Here is a 20704-nt window from a genome sequence, read left to right on the forward strand (position 1 = left end):
GGTATAAATAGACTGTGGTAGCCTGATGATAGATTCTTCTAATTTGACAGTGTTACCTCAGGAGCCATCGGAGCTACTAAAGAGTGATTTCAGCTATACAGAACATCATTTTGATTGAGGCAAATGCCCCAAAAGATTTGCCTTTCAGAAAAAAAAATATCAATGTCTCTACTGTCTTGACAAAAATTCATTTCCAATTTAACTCCAGTAACAGTATTGGAGGACTTGTGTAAGAAGGCGGCTCTGTTTACAGGGAACAGTTTATGATGCCTTGTAAAAACCTAGTATTGGAAAAATACCTCCTTTTTCTTTTGCAAAAAGATGCTGTAAGTTTGCCAAGATTATTAACGGTGATGTGCTATTTTCTAATACCTAACCAAAGCATATTTTTGTTAGGAATACTAAATTTAAAAGGTACAACCATTTCTGCTGAGGGAAATAACATTTAAAAAAAATGAGCATTCATAACTTTCCTTTGAATACTGAATGATAGAAATATTTTATTTACCTAACGGTATATGTTTTCTGGTACTGACTTCTTTTTTAGTATCTTTGTCCAAAGAGTGTAAGTTCAGGATTCATTCAATATTCTGTTAAATAACTAGAGTAATCCATGTATGAAGTAACAGAAAACGTTTTTAGTTACTAATAAGGAGATTCTGTCTGGGACTAAAAAGAGAAATCTGGGGCCATGTGGTTGATACTCATTCTGGACCTAAAATGATTTTTGTTATGGAAGCAATCAATTGTGGAAACTAGCCTATACTTTTATCATTCAGGGAAACTGAGTACAGCACAGTTTGTATTGTCATATTTTGCTTTTCAACATTTTCAAGTTTAGTATTTGCAACATTACAAAATCTGTAAACTTTAAAAATACTTATTCACCACATGGTGAACCTATTTTTATATTAAGATTATAACCTATTTATGTGCACTTAAAATACTACAGAAATAAAGTCTTTATTCAATGACTATTGATCGGCTGTGAACTACATCCCCAAAACCTCTTACTGTCTTTATATCGGGGGTGGTCATATTGTTAGAAATTAACTAAGGTCTTAAGAATGCATATTATTCTTAGTGTTTGCTTTTTACTCATAATCAAAGCGCTCTAATCAAAAGGGAAGAATAAAATATTTTTGATTGAGGCTCATTGGAAAAAATGTTTTATGTTCTATTCTCTGCATATAAAAGTGGTTTCACAACAAACATCTTTTGAATTTGATGAAACTGAAAAATTCTGGTGGATAATAATTAGAATTTTACATCAGAGGATATAACTATCAGTTTTTAAAATGGCTTCTTTTATATTTCAATTAAGTTTATGAAACTGAAAAACTACAGAAAAGGAAAAAAATCTACTTAAATTAGTGTAGATTAAGTGGTGACCATTATTGCAAGGGAGATACTACGTTAAGGAAATGGCTCTTTGTTTTGTTGCAAAAGTGATAAAAACACAAAAGTCAATAAAACTGTTAAAATAAGTCTCAGTAATTACCAAGATCAAAATCCACTGGCTTTTTATTAAACATGAACTTTTGTTCTGCCTTCTGCAATACGTAAATAGTGCTGACAATTGGTTTGTGAGGCATTTGCTACAATAAAATGTAATTGTATCATGAGAGAAAGGTGACAATCAGGAGATCATGAAAAAATTACATATTCTCACTGGTAGTTAATTAGCCATGCAAAACCTCCTCAAACAGATATTCTCTTCTATTAGGAATGATTACTATGCAGGCCTACAGATGTCAATACCACAGTCATTCAAATACTTCTTTCCCTACTAATTGAAGGTTGTAAAGCTCTGGTGCCAAGGTTTTGCTTCCAAAGAGCTAATTTATGACTAGAAGGATATTTTATGTCTTCAGTTGCAGCAGCTACAAAATTCAGCAAATCAGAACCATCTGTGCACTGATACTTGACTCACCATCCATCTAGCGGCCTATCAGTCACGTTAGTTTGCATCCTGCATTCTTGGCTCATGAACACTTGTGATGATCCAAAGTTCATAAGAAATATTAAAAATGAATGGCATCCTGACCCTACCTTATTGCACATGCATCGGGGAGAAAAAGCCCTCCCTACAGGTTTTGCATGTGGATCGTGTCCAGGAAGGGCTGGACATTTAGTTGCCTGTCCAGTAGCACTGCTCACAGGAATCTCAGGTTTCCCCCACCCTGTAAAAAATGTTTTAAATCCTAATTCTTGTGTATTGTTTCAAGTTCTCTCTCTCTTTTTTTAAGTCAGTGGGAAGATAACAGAATATAGGAGAAAAGGGTAACTTAAAACTTTTTAAAAGGTTATTTTTGTAGATTGATATATTAGTGCATACAAGTAGTCTGGTTAAACCTAAGAATATCATCATTATCACCCCCAAATTATGGAATTATGGCCAAACTGGCAAACAAAAGCAGAGGGCAATAACCAAAGAAATCTGAAGAAAAGCAACGAATAAAGGTTGTCCTGAATAAAGTCAGATTAGCCTTTAATCTTACCCTGGTCGTGTCTCTGTGACCTCAGCGACTGCTTTATTTCTTTAATAGTACCCTAAATAGGCCATGGATCCTACTGTTTTTCTCTAAGAGACAATAGGTCAAAAGAACTTGCAACAAAATTTCCTGGAGCTCAGTTAGGAGAAATAGGAATTAAATGTAATAAGCAAGAAAGTGGGTTGTCAGACTCCCTCTGAGACCCAAAGCAACTTCATTTGGTAGAAAAGCCTCACAGAAGGTAATCGTAGGATCCCAGGGACTACGTTACTTACTTTTTGATTGTTTGGAGTATCCACATTCACACTGTCTCCTTTAGTGGAAAATTCCAGTGGTCCTAAAGGTGTTCCACCTGGGTTCAGAATTTTCTTGAGCATTTGATAGTTTGGCTTTTCATCATATGCTAAATTATGAGCACATACCAAATACTGGGCTATTTCACCTGTGAAGTGTAAATTTTTTTTTACATGTTATTCGTAATTGGCAAGAATTGTCAAGATTCCAATATCATCAAAATCTCTCTATTCTGTCTTACACGTGCACACAACACACATCCTGAAGAAACTAAGAATAAACAATTCGATGCAAAGCACTTTTCAAATGATATCCAAAAATGACTGAAATATAGTGACTTAGAGATTTGACAAGATGGGAGAAACTGGTAATTTTTTTACACATCTTTGTTGATATGTTTACATTTCACTAATCTTATCAAAGGAAGCAAATTTTAAAATTATAGTTAGTGAGTTTGATTTATGAAGTGCAACTACTAAGAACTACATGAATAATATAATAGACCAGACATGCTTCATACTTTATGTTGAAATTTTAAAAATTCAGTTAAAAACAAGTGTTACTTATTATAAACCTCCTTACTTCAACGGAAAAAAAAAATCACTGCAAGTTTTAATTCAGGCTTTGATTTTGAGATTATAAAAGTACATTTAGAGGGATGCCTGGGTGGCTCAGTCAGTTGAGCGTCCGACTTCGGCTCAGGTCATGATCTCACAGTTTGTGAGTTCAAGCGCGGAGTCGGGCTCTGTGCTGACAGCTCAGAGCCTGGAGCCTGCTTCAGATTCTGTGTCTCCCCCTCTCTCTGCCCCTCCCCTGCTCATGCTCTACGTCCCTCTGTCTCTCAATAATAAATAAACGTAAAAAATTTTTTTAAAGTACATTTAGAAATGAGCTTGAATTCTAGGTTTTTAGCCATGACTAATTTTAGAATTCATCGAACCTTCCTGGAGTCCTCCACACCTAGCTAGCCTGGTGCATTCACTAGTGCATTCATTATATAGCCTTTCTGATTTAGAGCAGAAGGGTAAAATGTTGCTACTTTTTCAAGTTTGTTTGTTTATTTTGAGAAAGAGAGAGTGCAAGTGGGAAAGGGGCAGAGAGAGGGGGACAGAGGGAATCCCAAGCAGACTCCCTGCTGTCAGTGTGGAACCCAGTGTGGGGCTCGAACTCACAAACTGTGAGATCATGACTGAAGCCAAAACCCAGAGTCAGATGCTGAACGGACTGAGCCACCCAGGCATCCCTAATCTTTTTCTAATGTAATCTCTTCCCTAGAACTATAGTAACCCCCTTCCCCCTGCCAGAAACTATGAACTACAAACTTCTAAATACAAGCAGAATTAGTAACCCAAAGTTACAAATATAGCTGCCTTAAAACAAATGTAGTTTGCATTTTTGTTTCAGATGGAGATTCAATCTAAAATCCAGACACAAGTTAAGTGATCATACCATATACTGTTTAAAATCTGGCATGTTTTCATTTGTTCACAGAGATGTTTAGATACTCCACTTTTTACAAGCTTTTCCCCTTCAAAAACTTATTACTGACACAGACACAAGTACCTCTTACTAAGTTGTTTATATTCCCATGGCAGGGAAAATCTGGGAAGCTTTGTGGGTTGGCAGGAGTGACTTCCTAATCCTTCCTTTTCCCTCCAGGCCCACCTCCATTCCAGTGGGGAACCGCGGACCCTGGGTTTATCTCCCTATGGGGAAGAATTCCAAAAGGAACAGTCACCATCCTGTTCCTCTACAAAAGTCGGAGTGACCATTTTATACCATATTGTCCATAGCCATTTTCTAGGAATATAAGGCTACTGTGGCGAAAATGAGAACTCTTAGCTCCAGGTTTTTTTGGTTTTGTTTTTTGGGTTTTTCTTTTTTCTTTTCTTTTCCTTTCCTTTCTTTTCTTCTCTTATCTTCCTTTCTTTTGATACTTAGGCAATTATAATGCAACCTACTTTTTCCCCTAATGTCTAAGATATACCAAATTCTGTTCTCTAACATTTGATCAAACAGATCTCTATTAGCTGGCAAGTAGTTATAACTCCTGTTTCCAGAAGCCCATTGGGGAGGTTTGATTGCTGAAGGGATGATTAAAAAGAAAATGAGATTAAATTACATTCACTGTTATTTTAATGTAAATATTCTGTTGTTCTTTGGCCCTTTCAAGATTGGTAAGCCAGGTTTGGCATATATTATTATAATTCTATTAACCAAAATATCCCAAATGGAGGAGAGAGCTGAATAATCGGGGAGAAGTTTTCACAGATCACCGTTAGAAGGCAAAGGAAGATCCTGGCACTGCACCAATGGACAGCAGCTGTGCGGCAAAGCCTTCATGGGTCTGGGGCTTGGAAAAATGAGGCATCGGTGAGGTAGGAAAAGGAGAGAAAGAACCGCCCTCTTATAAATTCATTATTATCAACCTGAAGCTTAGACTATTGTGATGTATTACTGCTTTAAATGTGAGCCTTCCAAGATCTAGATTTATTATATTAAGTATACTTTTTAATTTACTAGCATATTTCTGGAGCTGTAAAACAAAATGCTTTGGGTAGTATGAAATGGTGATATTCTTGAATCATCTGCTTTTAAGCTAATGAAATATTAAGTATCATTACTATCATTTCAAGAAATACAAACTTTTCAAACTATTATTATTACACTGAACTAGACATGCGTGTTTCAACCTCTGTGGTGGTTTTATTTCATAAGCTGCCTTAGTAATAAACCTTTTATAAATCGGATTGTCATGCTTGCAATACCCACTCCTCAGCACGACCAACTAAGGGATCTTCAGTTAATAGTAAAGTTTCAAAGTTTTATGCTTTAGAAACAGAAATCTGCATTTTTTAAAATTTTTTTTTAACGTTTATTTATTTTTGAGACAGAGAGAGGCAGAGCATGAACGGGGGAGGGTCAGAGAGAGAGGGAGACACAGAATCGGAAGCAGGCTCCAGGCTCTGGGCCATCATCAGCCCAGAGCCCGACGCAGGGCTCGAACCCACGGACCGTGAGATCGTGACCTGAGCTGAAGTCGGACGCTTAACCGACTGAGCCACCCAGGCACCCCCAGAAATCTGCATTTTATAAAATAATAGGATGGCCTCAAATAAATGGTTTGTACTGAAAATGGGGGACCAGGCACTCCTGTTATTTCTCATTATCATCCAAATCTTCTGATCTCCAGTAATAGAAGTGTCCCGAGTATACACAGGTTTCACAGGCATTTATCTTGTGGGACCCAGGGCATCTGGGCTTTCTTTTCTATTCCAGAACAGTTAGTTGCCTTTTGTGCAGGAGGGGCAGAAAAGGTAAAGGAGATACACAGTGAAAAAAAATTTTTTTGACATCTCCCATCTCTCTTTTTTGCTGTCTTATTGAGTAAAACATAAACGGTATAACTTGGTCAAAATGTCAATAAGCATATTAGCCAAGAAAGAATATTGGCATTTGAACCACATCACTCAGTGCAGTTACAGAAAGGAAAAGCCTTCAGTCCATCCCCTGACCCCCAGGAGAATACTCCCCCTATGGCGCCTCCATCAGAAGAGGGACCACAGAAAGTGGGAAGCAGGAGGCACAACACTGGGGCAGGCTTAGGACTTGGGGAATAGAGGTGGAAAAGCAGAACTGCTTTGTTCTTCTTTCGTTTCCCATGGAAATGAACATTTTCGTTTCTTGTCAAAGAAGGGCTATAAATATAAGTTTAAGATGATTTAACTCTACTTTTAAACTCTCAGATGGAAACTGATGCTATTTGACCTTATCTAGAGGGTCAGCGTACACATTTACTTTCATAAGTCAGCTAAAAGCTAACGTTGAGATTACCCAATATATAGAGAGAACAAGGTTCTTTCTGCTTATCTGTCTCTGAGAAAAAGTGAGGCTGACAATAGAAGGGACTCTTTTCTCTAAGATAATCGAACTCATTTGCTAAATTGGTGAACTACGCATGCATGCATGCATATGCAAATGACAGGCACTTGGGTAATTCTGAATTGACTATTTTTACTGATAATACTGTCAATTTAAAGAATTCCAAAACAATCCATACTAACTCAAAAGAGAAAACCATTTAATGAAATGTACCTTCAAATCCCAAGGTTATATGCCTTTGCTAATCCAAAATTTTTTTGCAGGCTGTTCAGAGTGCAAACCCTGAAGGGTTCAGCGATGCAAGTGTTCAATGATTTGGTTATTTTATTTTTATTTTATTTTTTTAAGTTTATTTATTTTGAGAGAGAGAAAGCGAGAGAGTACAAGTGGAGGAGGGGCAGAGAGAAGGAGAGGCAGAATCCCAAGCAGGCTCTGCACCATCAGCACAGAGCCCCGTGTGGAGCTCGAACTCAGCAAGATCATGACCTGAGCCGAGATCCAATCAGATGCTTAACCAACTGTGCCACCTAGGCACCCCAATGATTTGTTTTTTTTAAATTAATGATTGAAGGTGCTCTCTCCTTAGATCAACTTTATCTTCTTTGAACAATATGAAGAGGAACAAAAACAGAACGTCAACTCTAAAAATACTAGATACAGTTGACTATTAAACCTGTATATGATACCCCCTCCCCTGCCCAAAAAAAAAAAAAAAAAAAAATCAGTCAACAAAGCCTAGAACACTGCCTAAATATTTTCTTGTAGCATTCTTGTAGCATTGTAGTGTTCTAATGTCAAAGAAGATGTAAACATTCTCTTCCGTAGCAACTTATCTGTAACCCTGTGTAGGGTTTTCTCCGACCCATGTGGCAGTGGGAGAGTGTGGGTTAAGCAAAAGCTGTAAAACAAGAGTGACAAATGTGGTGACGTGTAAATCACATAGGAGAAGGTAGAAGTTATCATTTGACTTACAGCAACTGCTTCCGGAAGGAGCCCATTTAAGCACTGACTCAGGAAGCTCATCCAACAGACTAAAATGAAGTAGAGTAATACACAATGAATTTGTAATCCTGCGATTTGTTGTTTTGATTAGAAAACAAAATTCAAATTCTGTGTTGGTGGGTCACCCATATTGTGACTTTCAATATTTTTTTCACCCACCTGCTATGGATAAGAGGGTAAGTGGAGGTGGAGGGGATCCCTCCATTCTCACTGACCAATTTTATATCAATCACCTAGAAACTAAATGTAGATTTATACTATAAATGCTTGCATTCGAAGTTTGTAATACAAAAGTAGGGATATCCAAAAAAAATTAAAAAAAAAAAAAAGTGGATTCGAGCCCCGCGTCAGGCTCTGGGCTGATGGCTCAGAGCCTGGAGCCTGTTTCCGATTCTGTGTCTCCCACTCTCTCTGCCCCTCCCCCGTTCATGCTCTGTCTCTCTCTGTCCCACAAATAAATAAAAACGTTGAAAAAAAATTAAAAAAAAAAAGTAGGGATATCCATCATGATTTTTTCTTAAAAACAAGAAAAAATACATAGCAAAATTCGATCTGGATTTTCAGGAGATTTTTCCTCAGGTACTTACCACTGGGGAGGGGCAAATTAATTATTTATGTATACCGTTCCCCAGTGGGAGCAGTATATGCTATCCTTTGATTCGAGAGGTTAACATTAAATAACCAAACAACAAAACAACAACCAAGAAAAGTCATTTTCCTAACTCTTTCCAATGTTTTAGACTGAACAAGTACAATTCTTTTAAGTTGCTTCATCCACCAGTAATATAAACATGCAACTAAAATTACTGACATGAACGTCTGATTGACAAACTCAGGCCCAGGCAGAATTGCAACAATAAATTCACTGATCTAATATTACCCTATGTCAGGTAGATAAAAGGCATAGGGAGATAAAGTATTATGACTGTATACGCAAGCATGCCCTTACAAGGAAATTCAGAGTATGCCTTCTTAGCAGTTGAATGAATTATGATTATATAATATCAGAAGTTTAAAAATGTCTGTAGCTTATCTTAATTATAAACTTCATTATGTATCAGCTTCACTGGCTTATAGATTTATATTAGTAATTAAATAAAAATGAAGATATTAATATACATAAGGATCCCCAAAATGGAAATAGAGGTTATGTTTATTAACATTATATTTTATTATTTTACGATACACTATTTTTGTATTTGAATATACACACATAGGCATATTCTTTAGATATCCACAATGAATTCAACTACATATGTATATTCTTAAAAGATTACAACAAATCATATTCATAAGTTTTCTTAAAAGAAAAAATACACATAATCACTAAAATTAAAATGTGAGCCTTTTAAATATAGTACATTATTCAAATCAGGTAAACTGAGGTTAAAAACTGGATATCCAGATTGCTTATACATGCCCATTACTGTGCTTTGACTTGACCCATACATTGAAGAGTGTTGGTTAATATGGACACATTAATCACTGCAGTAAAAAACTGATTAGATAGTTCTAATATTGACTTATATGAATGTGTTCGTTTGGGGTAAGGGACTAGGATGGTCAAGATTCCAGGCAGAGAAATATTTCATATAATATATCCGTACTTACAAATGTAACCTGCATTACTTTGCATCTGCAGGCTATATCCTCTCTATCAGGCACTGACACCACACTGAATTTGAAGACTGATTTCAAATCAGACTGATTTACCCCTTCTGTAAACTTCTGTTGGGACTCACCCTACTTAAAACATAGCTGCCTTTTCCAATCACAATATTACACGTGTGGATAACTACTGTTGAGCATATCCTAGTATATGATGAAAAACTGGCTATTCTGTGCTGCATGCAATTGCTTTCTGTTAAGCCTTATCAGTGAGAAATTAGTAAAATAGTAACATACTCTGTTCTCAGTCTGACCTAGTTCTCTGCTAACAGATTCTAGATGAGAAGAATTGAATGAGGAATATTAAAAGTGTTTATGTGGTTGCAAGATTATCTCTTATATAAATACCTTATATAAAAGTTTTGTTTGTTTCTTCCTTAAGAAACAAAACTTCCCTCCAAGATACAGAATTAAGAAAGAGGTATATTGCTCTCACTTGAAAAATACAAGCCCAATTTGTCCCATTTCTCGTTGTTGCTTCGCCCAGTTAATATCAACCCCACCGAACTCAGACTGCCTCCTTATACATGTACAATGCTAATTTGAAAATACTCTTCCTTGAAAAGACTACCACCTAGAATCTAAGCTTTGGAAAACACCATGTAAAAGAACAAACACTTCACTTTATGTTTTGCATGACAACTCACATACGTGCGATTTCATAGGTGTCTTCTTAATTGATTTTATGTCTGTAAGGTGTTTGGTTTTTCAAAAAATAGTTTTCAAATTTCAGAAATTTGCCTTGGTTCTCAGACTAGGAGAATGGCAATCTTCTCTGGGATATTTACTCCCTTTAATGTATCCCTTCAGACCTGCCGCTGTACGTGATGGAATACTTGAAAATGTGTACTTTGTTTTAGCAGTCTGAACAGCCACAGGGTCCCGCAGGCTCCGCTCCCAGGGCAGTCTCCCACATAACCACCGCAGCAGGCAGTAGCCGAGGGTTTCGAGGTCACTTCGTCTGGACAGGGCTAGAGGAGGAAGCATTGAGAAAGAAACATGAGGGACAAGCAAGTTTTGAGACAGAGAGAAATTGTCGAATGAACTACCACTGATGAAATACGAAAAAGCCAAATGGGCAAATGTGTTTTGTTTGTTCAGCTGGACTAAAACTTAAACGCCCAGGCTTTTGGCCCCAGTCCACAGACAGGCAGTGACTTGTTGCTGTTGAAAGTAAGGGTCAGTTTCCTCACCTCCTCCAACTTCATCCTTCCTTAGTCTGGCCTGTCACATGAACTTGATCTCCATGGCCTCTGACATGATCCAGACAACCCATAACCTGGCACCAACACTTTCTCAAAGAGCCAAGCAGTAAAACAAAGAAATAAATGTCTGCAGCTAAATTGCTAACATATGTTCCAGGAAGTCCATGGGGTCTGCGTTGGTCATGCAGAGACCCTTTGAGTGCAGACTAAACACTGATGGCCTTTCCTGTTCCACTCACACTGGGAGCATTTGATGTTGGAAGAATATGACAAAACTGCCATCTAGTGTGCAGTATTAAAAAACAGGTCTGTCGTAAGATTTTTCAATTAAATGAAAGTACAGGGTAAAAAATGCCTCCTGCTTTTAGGTATCCAGTTCTAAAATTTTACAAATATTTTTAGATATATAAGCAGTGCCAAGCTAAAATTCTGGCCAAATATCCTGAACAGAAATATAAAGGTGAGGCAATGATGTGCATGGGGTAGAGGCAGAGGTGGTTGGATACAGATTTTTGAAGTCAAACAGAGGCTTTCAGAATTTACAGTAAGATGGCTTTTCATCAAAAAATACAGAAGAACATTTCAGGCCACTGTAAGTATCATTTATATCAAACTATTAAATGCTGTAAACTGATTTTATCATAATTTTATATATTTTTTAAAATACCTATTTCAAAAGATGGACAATGAAATCTAATATAAGTAAAAATATATATAACAAATACTACTGAAATAATGATTAACACATTAATGAGATCCCACAAAATGATCTCATTTTTTTTTATAACCATTTCAAATTGTCATAAAACAATGGGCTGGTATTTACATTTCTGCCATTACTTGAATGTTCATCTGTGTAGGGAAATAAAATCTCCTAAGTGCAGTATGTGGCTGTTAAACCTGCTGTAAACAGGTATCCTATTTTATTATCTTTCATTAAATAAACTCTGAAAAGTCACTCAGGAAACTTAGTTTTTAATTTAAAAAGTCACCTACTAAGAAGAATGCTGCTAGCACATCATAACTACTTTTGGTTACCATATACAAGTTATAATAAAAGCAAAAGACAAGATTAACTCTTACACATACTCGATCTTAACGGCTATTAGAGTATTGGATTATTAAAGGCCCTCCAATTGAGCAGAATGCTACAGTCCCATGGGTACTGTTTACTTTCTTCACAAGCTTCAACAATGTCCTAATGCAAGACTTGGCTCTCCTATTCAAAGAAAAACACAATCTCTACCACGCTGGTTGGTACTGATTTCTTCAGTAATAAATCTCCCACTAATAATGGAATGGCTCCATTTATACAGATGTGTTCACAAGTCCCTTTTCCATTATGGCAATTCCCGATTACCACCACTTTAAATTCACATCCTCTAATTTTCAAAAAATAATTTTCAAAGAAAATATATATTCTGGCACCTGTTTGGACAACATAGGCTACACACAAAAGGCCCCTGGAGGAAAAATGATTAGAATTAAAATGGAATGAACCTTCCCATCACTTTCCCACCCTTCAACTGAGGGATGAATTGATATGAAGTTGTAAGTAATGACAAATCATTTAGATTTCTGAAGTCAATTTTTCATAAACTGGTCTTCCATTGAAATAGCCCTGTGAGAGTTAACTTTTACTTCACTATTATAATTAAAATACATGATCAAATTTGTCAACCTTTATTTTGTTTTATTGCACATATGCATTGATAATTTTAGTTAGGTAAATGTTTTACTACTATTGCCACTAAAATACATGTAATGTTAAAAAAAAAAATCCCATAGTCACTCTTTCACACCATTAAAAAGATAACTCTCCCTGAAATTCCCTCCCAGAGAAACAAATTACAAAGTTCTATGTGTTTTAATGAAGTTTACCTCTAAGACCTAATGATTAGGTCTTCTTCCATCTACTATACAGAAAAAGCATGTTAAATTAATTAAAAATAAATATTCTAGATGACAATATTAGCATATGTGTGGGTATAATTAACAGAATGATCATATAGCTTTAATTGACGTTAAAATGCATCATCAAAATAGAGATGATATTACAAAAGTATAATAATTCTAGATAACAACAATAATATTAATAATCCAATCCAATCCCAGGAAATGGAGTTTTGTATATGTACCATACAATATAATTGGATAGTTGGATAGTCTATTTCCTGTTTATCTGGAAAAAATTAAAATGCATAAAATAAAAAAATAAGAATTTATTATATCTAAAAATAAATATTAATATCTAACTATAAAAATATTTTTATAATTTGAAAGTTTAAAAAAAAAATTTTTTTTTAACATTTATTTATTTTTGAGACAGAGAGAGACAGAGCATGAATGGGGGGAGGGCCAGAGAGAGAGGGAGACACAGAATCTGAAGCAGGCTCCAGGCTCTGAGCTGTCGGCACAGAGTCTGATGCGGGGCTCGAACTCACGGACGGTGAGATGGTGACCTGAGCGAAGTCGGACGCTCAACCGACTGAGCCACCCAGGCGCCCCTATAATTTGAAAGTTAAAATATATTATGAACTATTTTGTTTCTGTAGAATTTGTATCTCTGTATAATTTATTATAATAAAGTTCCTCAGTTGAATTTGATAATTAATGTAATCATTAATAGTATATTTTCACGTAGATTTCCTAAAAAATCAAACTTTTACTTATTCTGAGCTACTGCTCAGAAATGTGGCAAGATTCAGTTATTAATATTTTTCTTCTATACTCTCTTAGTTTTATTTTATAATTTTTTTTAAACATTTATTTGTTTTTGAAAGAGAGAGAGAGAGGGAGGGAGAGAGAGGGAGAGAGGGTGTGAGTGGGGTAGGGGCAGAAAGAGGGAGACAGAGGGTCCGAAGCAGGGGCCACACTGTGAGTGCAAAAGCCCCATGTGGACCTTGAACTCATGACCAACAGTGAGAGCACGACCTGAGCCAAAATCAAGAGTCACTTTATCAAATCAAGGCTGCCCAACCAACTGAGCCACCCAGGGGCCCCTCTCTTATTAGTTTTAAAATAAAATTTAGCATCTAGTTTTTATTTAGCTTATTACTATGGAGCAATGCAAATGACTCTTTATTGAAAGCCTGTTGTATTCTCAATTGTTTAACATTTCTAAATTATGAAGTACTGCCAAGAGTAACAGCAATTTAAAAAAAGCACAACGGGGCGCCTGGGTGGTGCAGTCGGTTAAGCGTCCGACTTCAGCCAGGTCACGATCTCGCGGTCCGTGAGTTCGAGCCCTCGTCGGGCTCTGGGCTGATGGCTCAGAGCCTGGAGCCTGTTTCCGATTCTGTGTCTCCCTCTCTCTCTGCCCCTCCCCCGTTCATGCTCTGTCTCTCTCTGTCCCAAAAATAAATAAACGTTGAAAAAAAAAAATAGAAAAAAAAAAAAAAAGCACAGGTGTGGCTTGAATGCCATTTCATGAAAAAGCAGATTCCAGAAAGAGTGGACACTAGAATGCATAATGAAAATAAAAATAGTTAATATGATTTATGGATCTGCTAATGTGCCAGCCTGGGAGGGGTAGAGATAGAGAGAGACAGAGAATCCCAAGCAGGCTCCATGGTATCCAGGCAGAGCCTGAGACGGGGCTTGAGCTCAAGAACCTCGAGATCATGACCTCAGCAGAAAACCAAGAATCTCGACGTTCTTGAGATCAAGCCCCGTCTCGGGGTCTGTGTGAACACTATGGAGCCTGCCTGGGATATTCTCTCTCTCTCTCTGTCTCATGCTCCTGCGCTCCCATGCTTCACCCCTCTGTCTCACGCAATAAATAAACTTTTTTTTTTTTTAAAGAAAATAGATGCTCAGAGAGGTTAAATAACTTTTCTTGTATCACAAAGCAAAAACTGAGAGAGCTCTGCATTGAAATCCAAATCTTTCCGAACCCAAAACCCACACTCAATCTAACAATTACATCTATCATTTAACACCATTCAGACCACATTACCTTAACTACTTCTATAGTTGGGGGATTATTTGAAGCAGGCATTTTAACTTAAAATACCAAAGGACATATTGAGGCAAAGACAGCTGTTTGTCAAGGAATAAACAAACAGCAGGTTCTGAGGTCTAAGCTGCCACACTAAAAAAAGTTTCCATGCAACTATCCCTTCGTGAAACAATTCCTTTCAAACTACTTCATTCTGATGAAGAAGGGTGTCTAGTTAAAACATTACTTTCTAAAAGTGTTTCGATGGTCCTGGTCCTCCGAGCTGGTATGAGAATGAGAGAAGTTCACTTAGAGAACTGGTCCTTATTCTAAAGACAAACTGGAGTAAAATTATCTAGGGTCAACTCACCAAACAGGATGAAACAGGAACTGAGGGCAAAAGAAAGTTTAAGTGTTCATCCCAAAATATATCGATTATTTGATGAAAGTATTTTCTGTTTAGTTTTATTTTTTTATACAGAGTAACATGAAGTATGAAGTATGAAGAAAAACAAGATTTGGTAGGAAATAATAAAGTGAACTTGAAAACTTCTGCCTTAAGCAGACAGGGTTTAAATGCCCAAAACACTAGTTTCTATGCTCAGAGATGACATAAGAAAGGAGAAAATATCTGAATGAGATGTTCACCAGATGTATCAAATGGTGCCTATCTGCAGAACAAATTTAGAGCTTTCTTTTTTTCCCCCAGCTAGTTGCCTATGTTATTATATTTTGTCAATTTAGATGCATAAAGAGCTAAAAAATTTTATGGTGGCCACAATTTATTTTAATTTATTTTAATTTCAAAAAAGGGTATTAGGAAAGCAGAATGCAATGTGTCACATTTCAAATAAAATATTCAGCTCAGGTCTCTCTTATTTTTCATTATCTTTAAAAAAGTTTTTAATGAAGGGGCGTATGGGCAGCTCAGTTGGTTAGCGCCTGACTTTGGCTCAGGTCGTGACCTTGTGGTTCCTGAGTTCCAGCGCCTCGTATCTGGCTCTCTGCTGTCAGCTCAGAGCCTGGAGCCTGATCGGGATTCTGTGTCTTCCTCTCTCTCTGCCCCTCCCCCATTCGCGCTCGGTCTCTCTCTCTCTCTCTCTCTCTCTCTCTCTCTCTCTCTCTCTCTTTCTCTCTCCCTCCCTCCAAAAAATAAAACCATCAAAAACAAATATTTTTTTTAAAGTTGTCCATGAAACACTACTCTGTGAGGCATAGGAAACGTTATTCAACAGAGCAAAGCTTTTTTACTTTTATTTTTATTTTTTATTTTTATTTTACCCATCCCACCACCCACCTCCCCTCTGGTAACATTCATCAGTATGTTCTCTGTAGTTAAGAGTTGTTTTCTTGGTTTGCTTCCCTTTCTGTTTCTTCCCCCCTCTTCTTTACTTGTTTGTTTTGTTTCTTAAATTCCTCAAAGGTATCTTACATTTGGCCAATGTGTACTATTAACCCCCAAAAAATAGATTAAGACCTATGTTAAGACTTTAAAAGTCATGTCTAAATGTTAAAATTGGGGTATGCCATGTAGAAGGAATAGTGTCTTATTTTTTATTTATATATCAACCAAATACTATTTATAGCAGTCACATTTACCTAAAAATCGAAATCAATGGTATGTTTTTCTGACTACTAACAGGATCCAAGCTTGATGGTTTACCTTAATATCATAATTGAAAAATTATGATAATAATTGAATCATTGTTTAAGGAGATAAATATTGTATAAACCGTATCATTTCCTCAAGTTTGGTAACATGAAAATACACTCTCAGTTTATTTCACATACATTTTGTAAGCTGGAGTGCTAGATTAGGGTGAAAGGAAACTGTGCAAGAAATAACACAAGACTTGGATTTCATACACCGTAGCAACTGGCAAAAATAAAAAAAAAGTCTGTATCTCTTTCCTTGATACTGAATATATTACACAAACAAATGGACATTTAAAATGCAATTTAGATATCATATTTTATGGTCACCAATGATGTCAAATTAAAACAGGTATTATACACTCAATGTAGAGGTCTGAAGTATTTAAAAAAACTCAATATGTTAAATGCAGTATATCTCTGGAGAAATTAGGTATTGACTGCATGCCTCAGTGAGTAGAAAAATCTACAAAAATCCATACCACACATTGATCCAAATATTGCTTTTTAACATTACTAAGAATGTAAGAAATTTTAAAACACTATATTTGACACAGATATAATTCTCTTTAATTATCAGGCAACAAGCCCAAAATATGTCAATGTTTATACATGTTAGTGTTTATGAAGAATAAAAAATTAATAATAGAAGAGACAGATAAACCCAATGTATATTACTCTAATTTTACACTAAATGAAGCATTTCAGCCACTCAGAAAATACCTTTAGGCCATATAAGAGAACCGAGTTTAGAAGAGTAACTCCAATTTTTAAAAAGCATACGGATATACAGAGATGTAGGACAGTCCCGGAAATGCTCATCCATCTATCCATCCATCCCTGTATCCTCTATTCATAGCTTTTGGTTTGTAATAATACAAGCTGCCTTTCTTTTTACATAAAGTTGAACTAGAAAATGCTTAGGCGAAACTGCTGGTTGGCACCTTTACAAACGCTTGCATTAGAAAAACCCAACTAATCCACAGAAAAATGAGAGTTAGCTCGGTTTCCAAGTATCCACTAGAAAAAGTAGGTGAGACCAGATAGTCTGATCACGTTAACAGACTGTTAAGTGGCTAATTCAGAAGCCAGTTTTACACGGAAGCGTGTATATTTCCCTGGGCCTGACCAGACACAGATACACCTGACATACAGCAAATGCTTTGACAACCAGAGGTTCTACTTCCTAGAGATAACTTGTTTTGCTCTTTATGTTTTCCTTTGCATTATCTTTCTCAGTATTTATTTGATCTCACGGCTGGACTGGTAGAGAAAAGATTTTTTTCTGAGATTAAACTACATAGTGACTGTACTGAAAAGTAAACACATGAATATTTATGAATCTGACCTTTCGCATTTACCTACAGGATTTATGGCCCTGTTTATTCTGGTTTCTACGTATGACTAAATGATTATTTCATTCCTAATAAAATCCTAAAGTAAAATGTTTTATTTTGGAAAATTAAATGCAAAACGTTAGGAATGAATAGCTTTCAAACATTTGAGGATATCAAACCCTTCACTTCTTATACCAGACTAAAAACTGCACACTAAAACTTCAGCAACAATGCATACTTATATGTATCTATGTATATATGTGGGTACACGTGCATGTATGTATGTATATATGTGTATATGGTGGACATCACAGATTTGAATTGTACGGGTCTACTTAAATGCAGATTTTTTTACAGTATAGCACTGTAAATACATTTTCTCTTCCTTACAATTTTCTTAGTAACATTTTCTTTCTCTAGCTTACTTTATTGTAAGAATGCAGTATGCAATACATATAACATAAAAAACATATTAATCAACTATATTATCCGGTAAGGCTTCTGGTTATTCAGTAGGCTATTAGTGGTTAAGTTATGGGGGGTCAAAATTTATGCGTGGATTTTGGACCGCATGGGGCATTGGCACCCCTAATCCTCATGTTAAGGGTTAACTGTATCTATACGTCTACCTGTGCAGATATAGATATTCCTAGAAGTTTAGTGTAAATTCTATTTTAAATGCATTAAGGGAATCTATTTTTTATATGAATCTGGTGAAACCCATGATAAAAATGAATTATTCACCTTAGCATCTAACTTTTTAGCAAATACCAAAAACATGTCGTATAGGCACTTCCCTGACTATCCTCCTAGGAAGGTAATACCACCTTTCTACCATCCTTCTCAGTTCAGTCTTCTCCCCAGAGACATAGCATGCGGAAATCTGCCCAATTCATCAACACGTTTTATTATTTAGGGACGAAAAACTTAAATGGACTACAGAATAAAAAAAAGTTATTTGAGTCATTCATGAAGATGGCACAATGAAAACACTGCCCTAAACTAGGGGATGACTGTTGAGGACGTTCAGAATTACCACAGTCCAAACACTAACTAAACCAACATGTAACAACTCTACTTCCCCTTCTGCCATCACTATGGTTTCTTAGTGATTTTGATAGCCGAAATCAGGCAGGATCAGTATTAGAGCAGTCAGTTTTAGAAGCAAGTGGCCCAACCATAAGTTAATATCATTAACATCACTAGACCAACGCTTAAGAATCTGTATGATGAATTTCCAGTTACACCACTATGAAAAAAGTACCTCCAGGTTTCTGCAAATTCTTTCATACCAATACATCTGGCAAAAGTAAGGAACAAAATTCATTCAGAGTGCAAGAACTTTAAATTGAAAAAAATATATATCAATAAGCATTTGACTCTTACATTTCTTAATTTAATTAAAGCCATGTCCCATTTACGTCTTTAAATGCTCATTGATTCATTAACAATGTAAACGGTGAAAAATTATACAATATTACTGTTTCTGAGTGATCACTACTTTTCTAACTACCCTATTATTGGGGAAAAATGTAGTGATTTCTGTTACTCTGATCAGGAATATAAAAACGCTAATTTCCATTTCAGAAAATTTAACCTATGATGCTTCTCGGAAAGAAGGTATACAACTGACACACTTGTTTCACTTTTTTCATTGGCCTACCTCACACTAGTGTGGGTTTTAACTGCTCTGGAAAATGATCAAGACCTTCTACATTACATGGTCAATGGTCCTTTTAATAGAAAAGGCAATAATATACAGTTGTTTGCACCAACTAAAACTCGTCAGAAAGTATCAGCTTAGGGTAACAGTTCAACAGCCATTAACAAGTGCAAATGTCTAATTGCCTCTGAGTGAAATGTGGTCCTTTCAAAGCTGCTTGTAAATTTTTTGTATGGTTTAGCATATTTTAAAATACTTTTATAAATAAAGTTTACAAAGAATATAATTTTGAAAGCCAAACTTTTTCAATATTCACCATTTTTTTTGCTAGCATAACATTAGAATTGACTTTTTGTCTTGCTGACAGAGCAACTAAGAAAGTACAGTTGCATTGACCATATTGATTGTGAACAAAGCAACCATCGGTGGGACTCTGCACCATATATTTTCAATATTGACCTCCTACTTCCTTTTCCATGGCTCTCTGGGTCGGCTATTGGATTTGGACTGCAGTGTAATAAACAGCTAAGGTTTAATTAATGGTAAATGAATACAAGACATAGGTTATGACTTTAACTAATTAGGGAATTGTTGAATTAAGTCTGCCTTGGAATGCAAGGCAGTATAATCAATATCCAATAAAAGGACTATGTATGTAATTTACCTGCAAATGTGTTTCCAATACCATCAAAGTGAGTTTAAATAAGTAAGATATATGAAAGGCGACTAGGAGAGATTTCCACAAGTTAACACTTTATAGTTTCAGAAAAGATTTCCTTATCGTGGAAAGATGATATCTTCTAAAGCTCTGATAAGGGCATGGTGAAAAACAAGAATAATTCTTCCCATGTGCACCTTTACCAAATCTGTGATATTAATGACAGCATACAGATTCAGTTGCCGACCTACAAGTTTAACCCATACAAACTAGTAATTTCCTGCCCCAAATCCATCAAGTTTTGCTTACTTGACACTCTGTTGTGCCCTTCTCACTTGTCACGATCTCTACCTCCTCCCCTTGTTAGAAGAAATACTCACTGGCATACAGAATTCACTACTTTTGATAAAAATCTTGTCAGTGTTCTCACTCTTCAAACTGACTATGCAAAGGTCATTTCATAGGCCTTATTACTCTTTAATCATTCTCCTGAAATAAAATTAAGAAAAGGAGAAAAAAAAGAAACCTACCTACTCCCTTGTGGGCATCCACACTGGTAAACTCTATTGTCCCATTATGGCCTTTTCTAGGATTTTCTTGATACTGTTTGTGGTTCCCATTGGGACAATATCTGTAGCAAAGTCCATAATCTGCAAGATAAACCTGGAAGACATGAACAGAGAAATGAATAATGCTTTTGTCCTCTGAAAATATAACCTTTATAATTAAGTCTTAAGAAACTGATAGGTTAAAAACAGCCTCAGATCTACATTTTATTAAACCAAATGGTGCCTGAGGATAAAATATATACAACCGGGGGCCATAACAACTAACTTTCCAGCTTAAATCCTTAGTTCATCATAGACATATCTTGTTTCTGAGTTGACTTAAATTTTAGTCCTTTTTA

At 36.1% G+C, this 20704-nt stretch overlaps 1 protein-coding gene across 6 annotated transcripts in view; it reads right to left on the reverse strand.

Annotated features, from left to right (window-relative positions):
* The window catches only part of VRK2 (VRK serine/threonine kinase 2), a 105362-nt gene that overhangs the window by 18147 nt on the left and 66511 nt on the right, over positions 1-20704 (reverse strand). For all 6 annotated transcript variants that reach the window (XM_040453665.1, XM_040453664.1, XM_040453668.1 and 3 more), the window contains 4 exons: positions 20328-20460; positions 10192-10312; positions 7644-7702; positions 2771-2937 (listed from right to left, as the gene is read on the reverse strand). In XM_040453665.1, the coding sequence (XP_040309599.1) occupies positions 2771-2937; positions 7644-7702; positions 10192-10312; positions 20328-20460 (480 nt within the window). The remainder of the gene's footprint in view (positions 1-2770; positions 2938-7643; positions 7703-10191; positions 10313-20327; positions 20461-20704) is intronic.

The sequence above is a fragment of the Herpailurus yagouaroundi genome, unplaced genomic scaffold, assembly GCF_014898765.1.
Source record: "Herpailurus yagouaroundi ecotype Mexico unplaced genomic scaffold, PumYag 210, whole genome shotgun sequence".
In the NCBI taxonomy this organism is placed as follows: domain Eukaryota; kingdom Metazoa; phylum Chordata; class Mammalia; order Carnivora; family Felidae; genus Herpailurus; species Herpailurus yagouaroundi.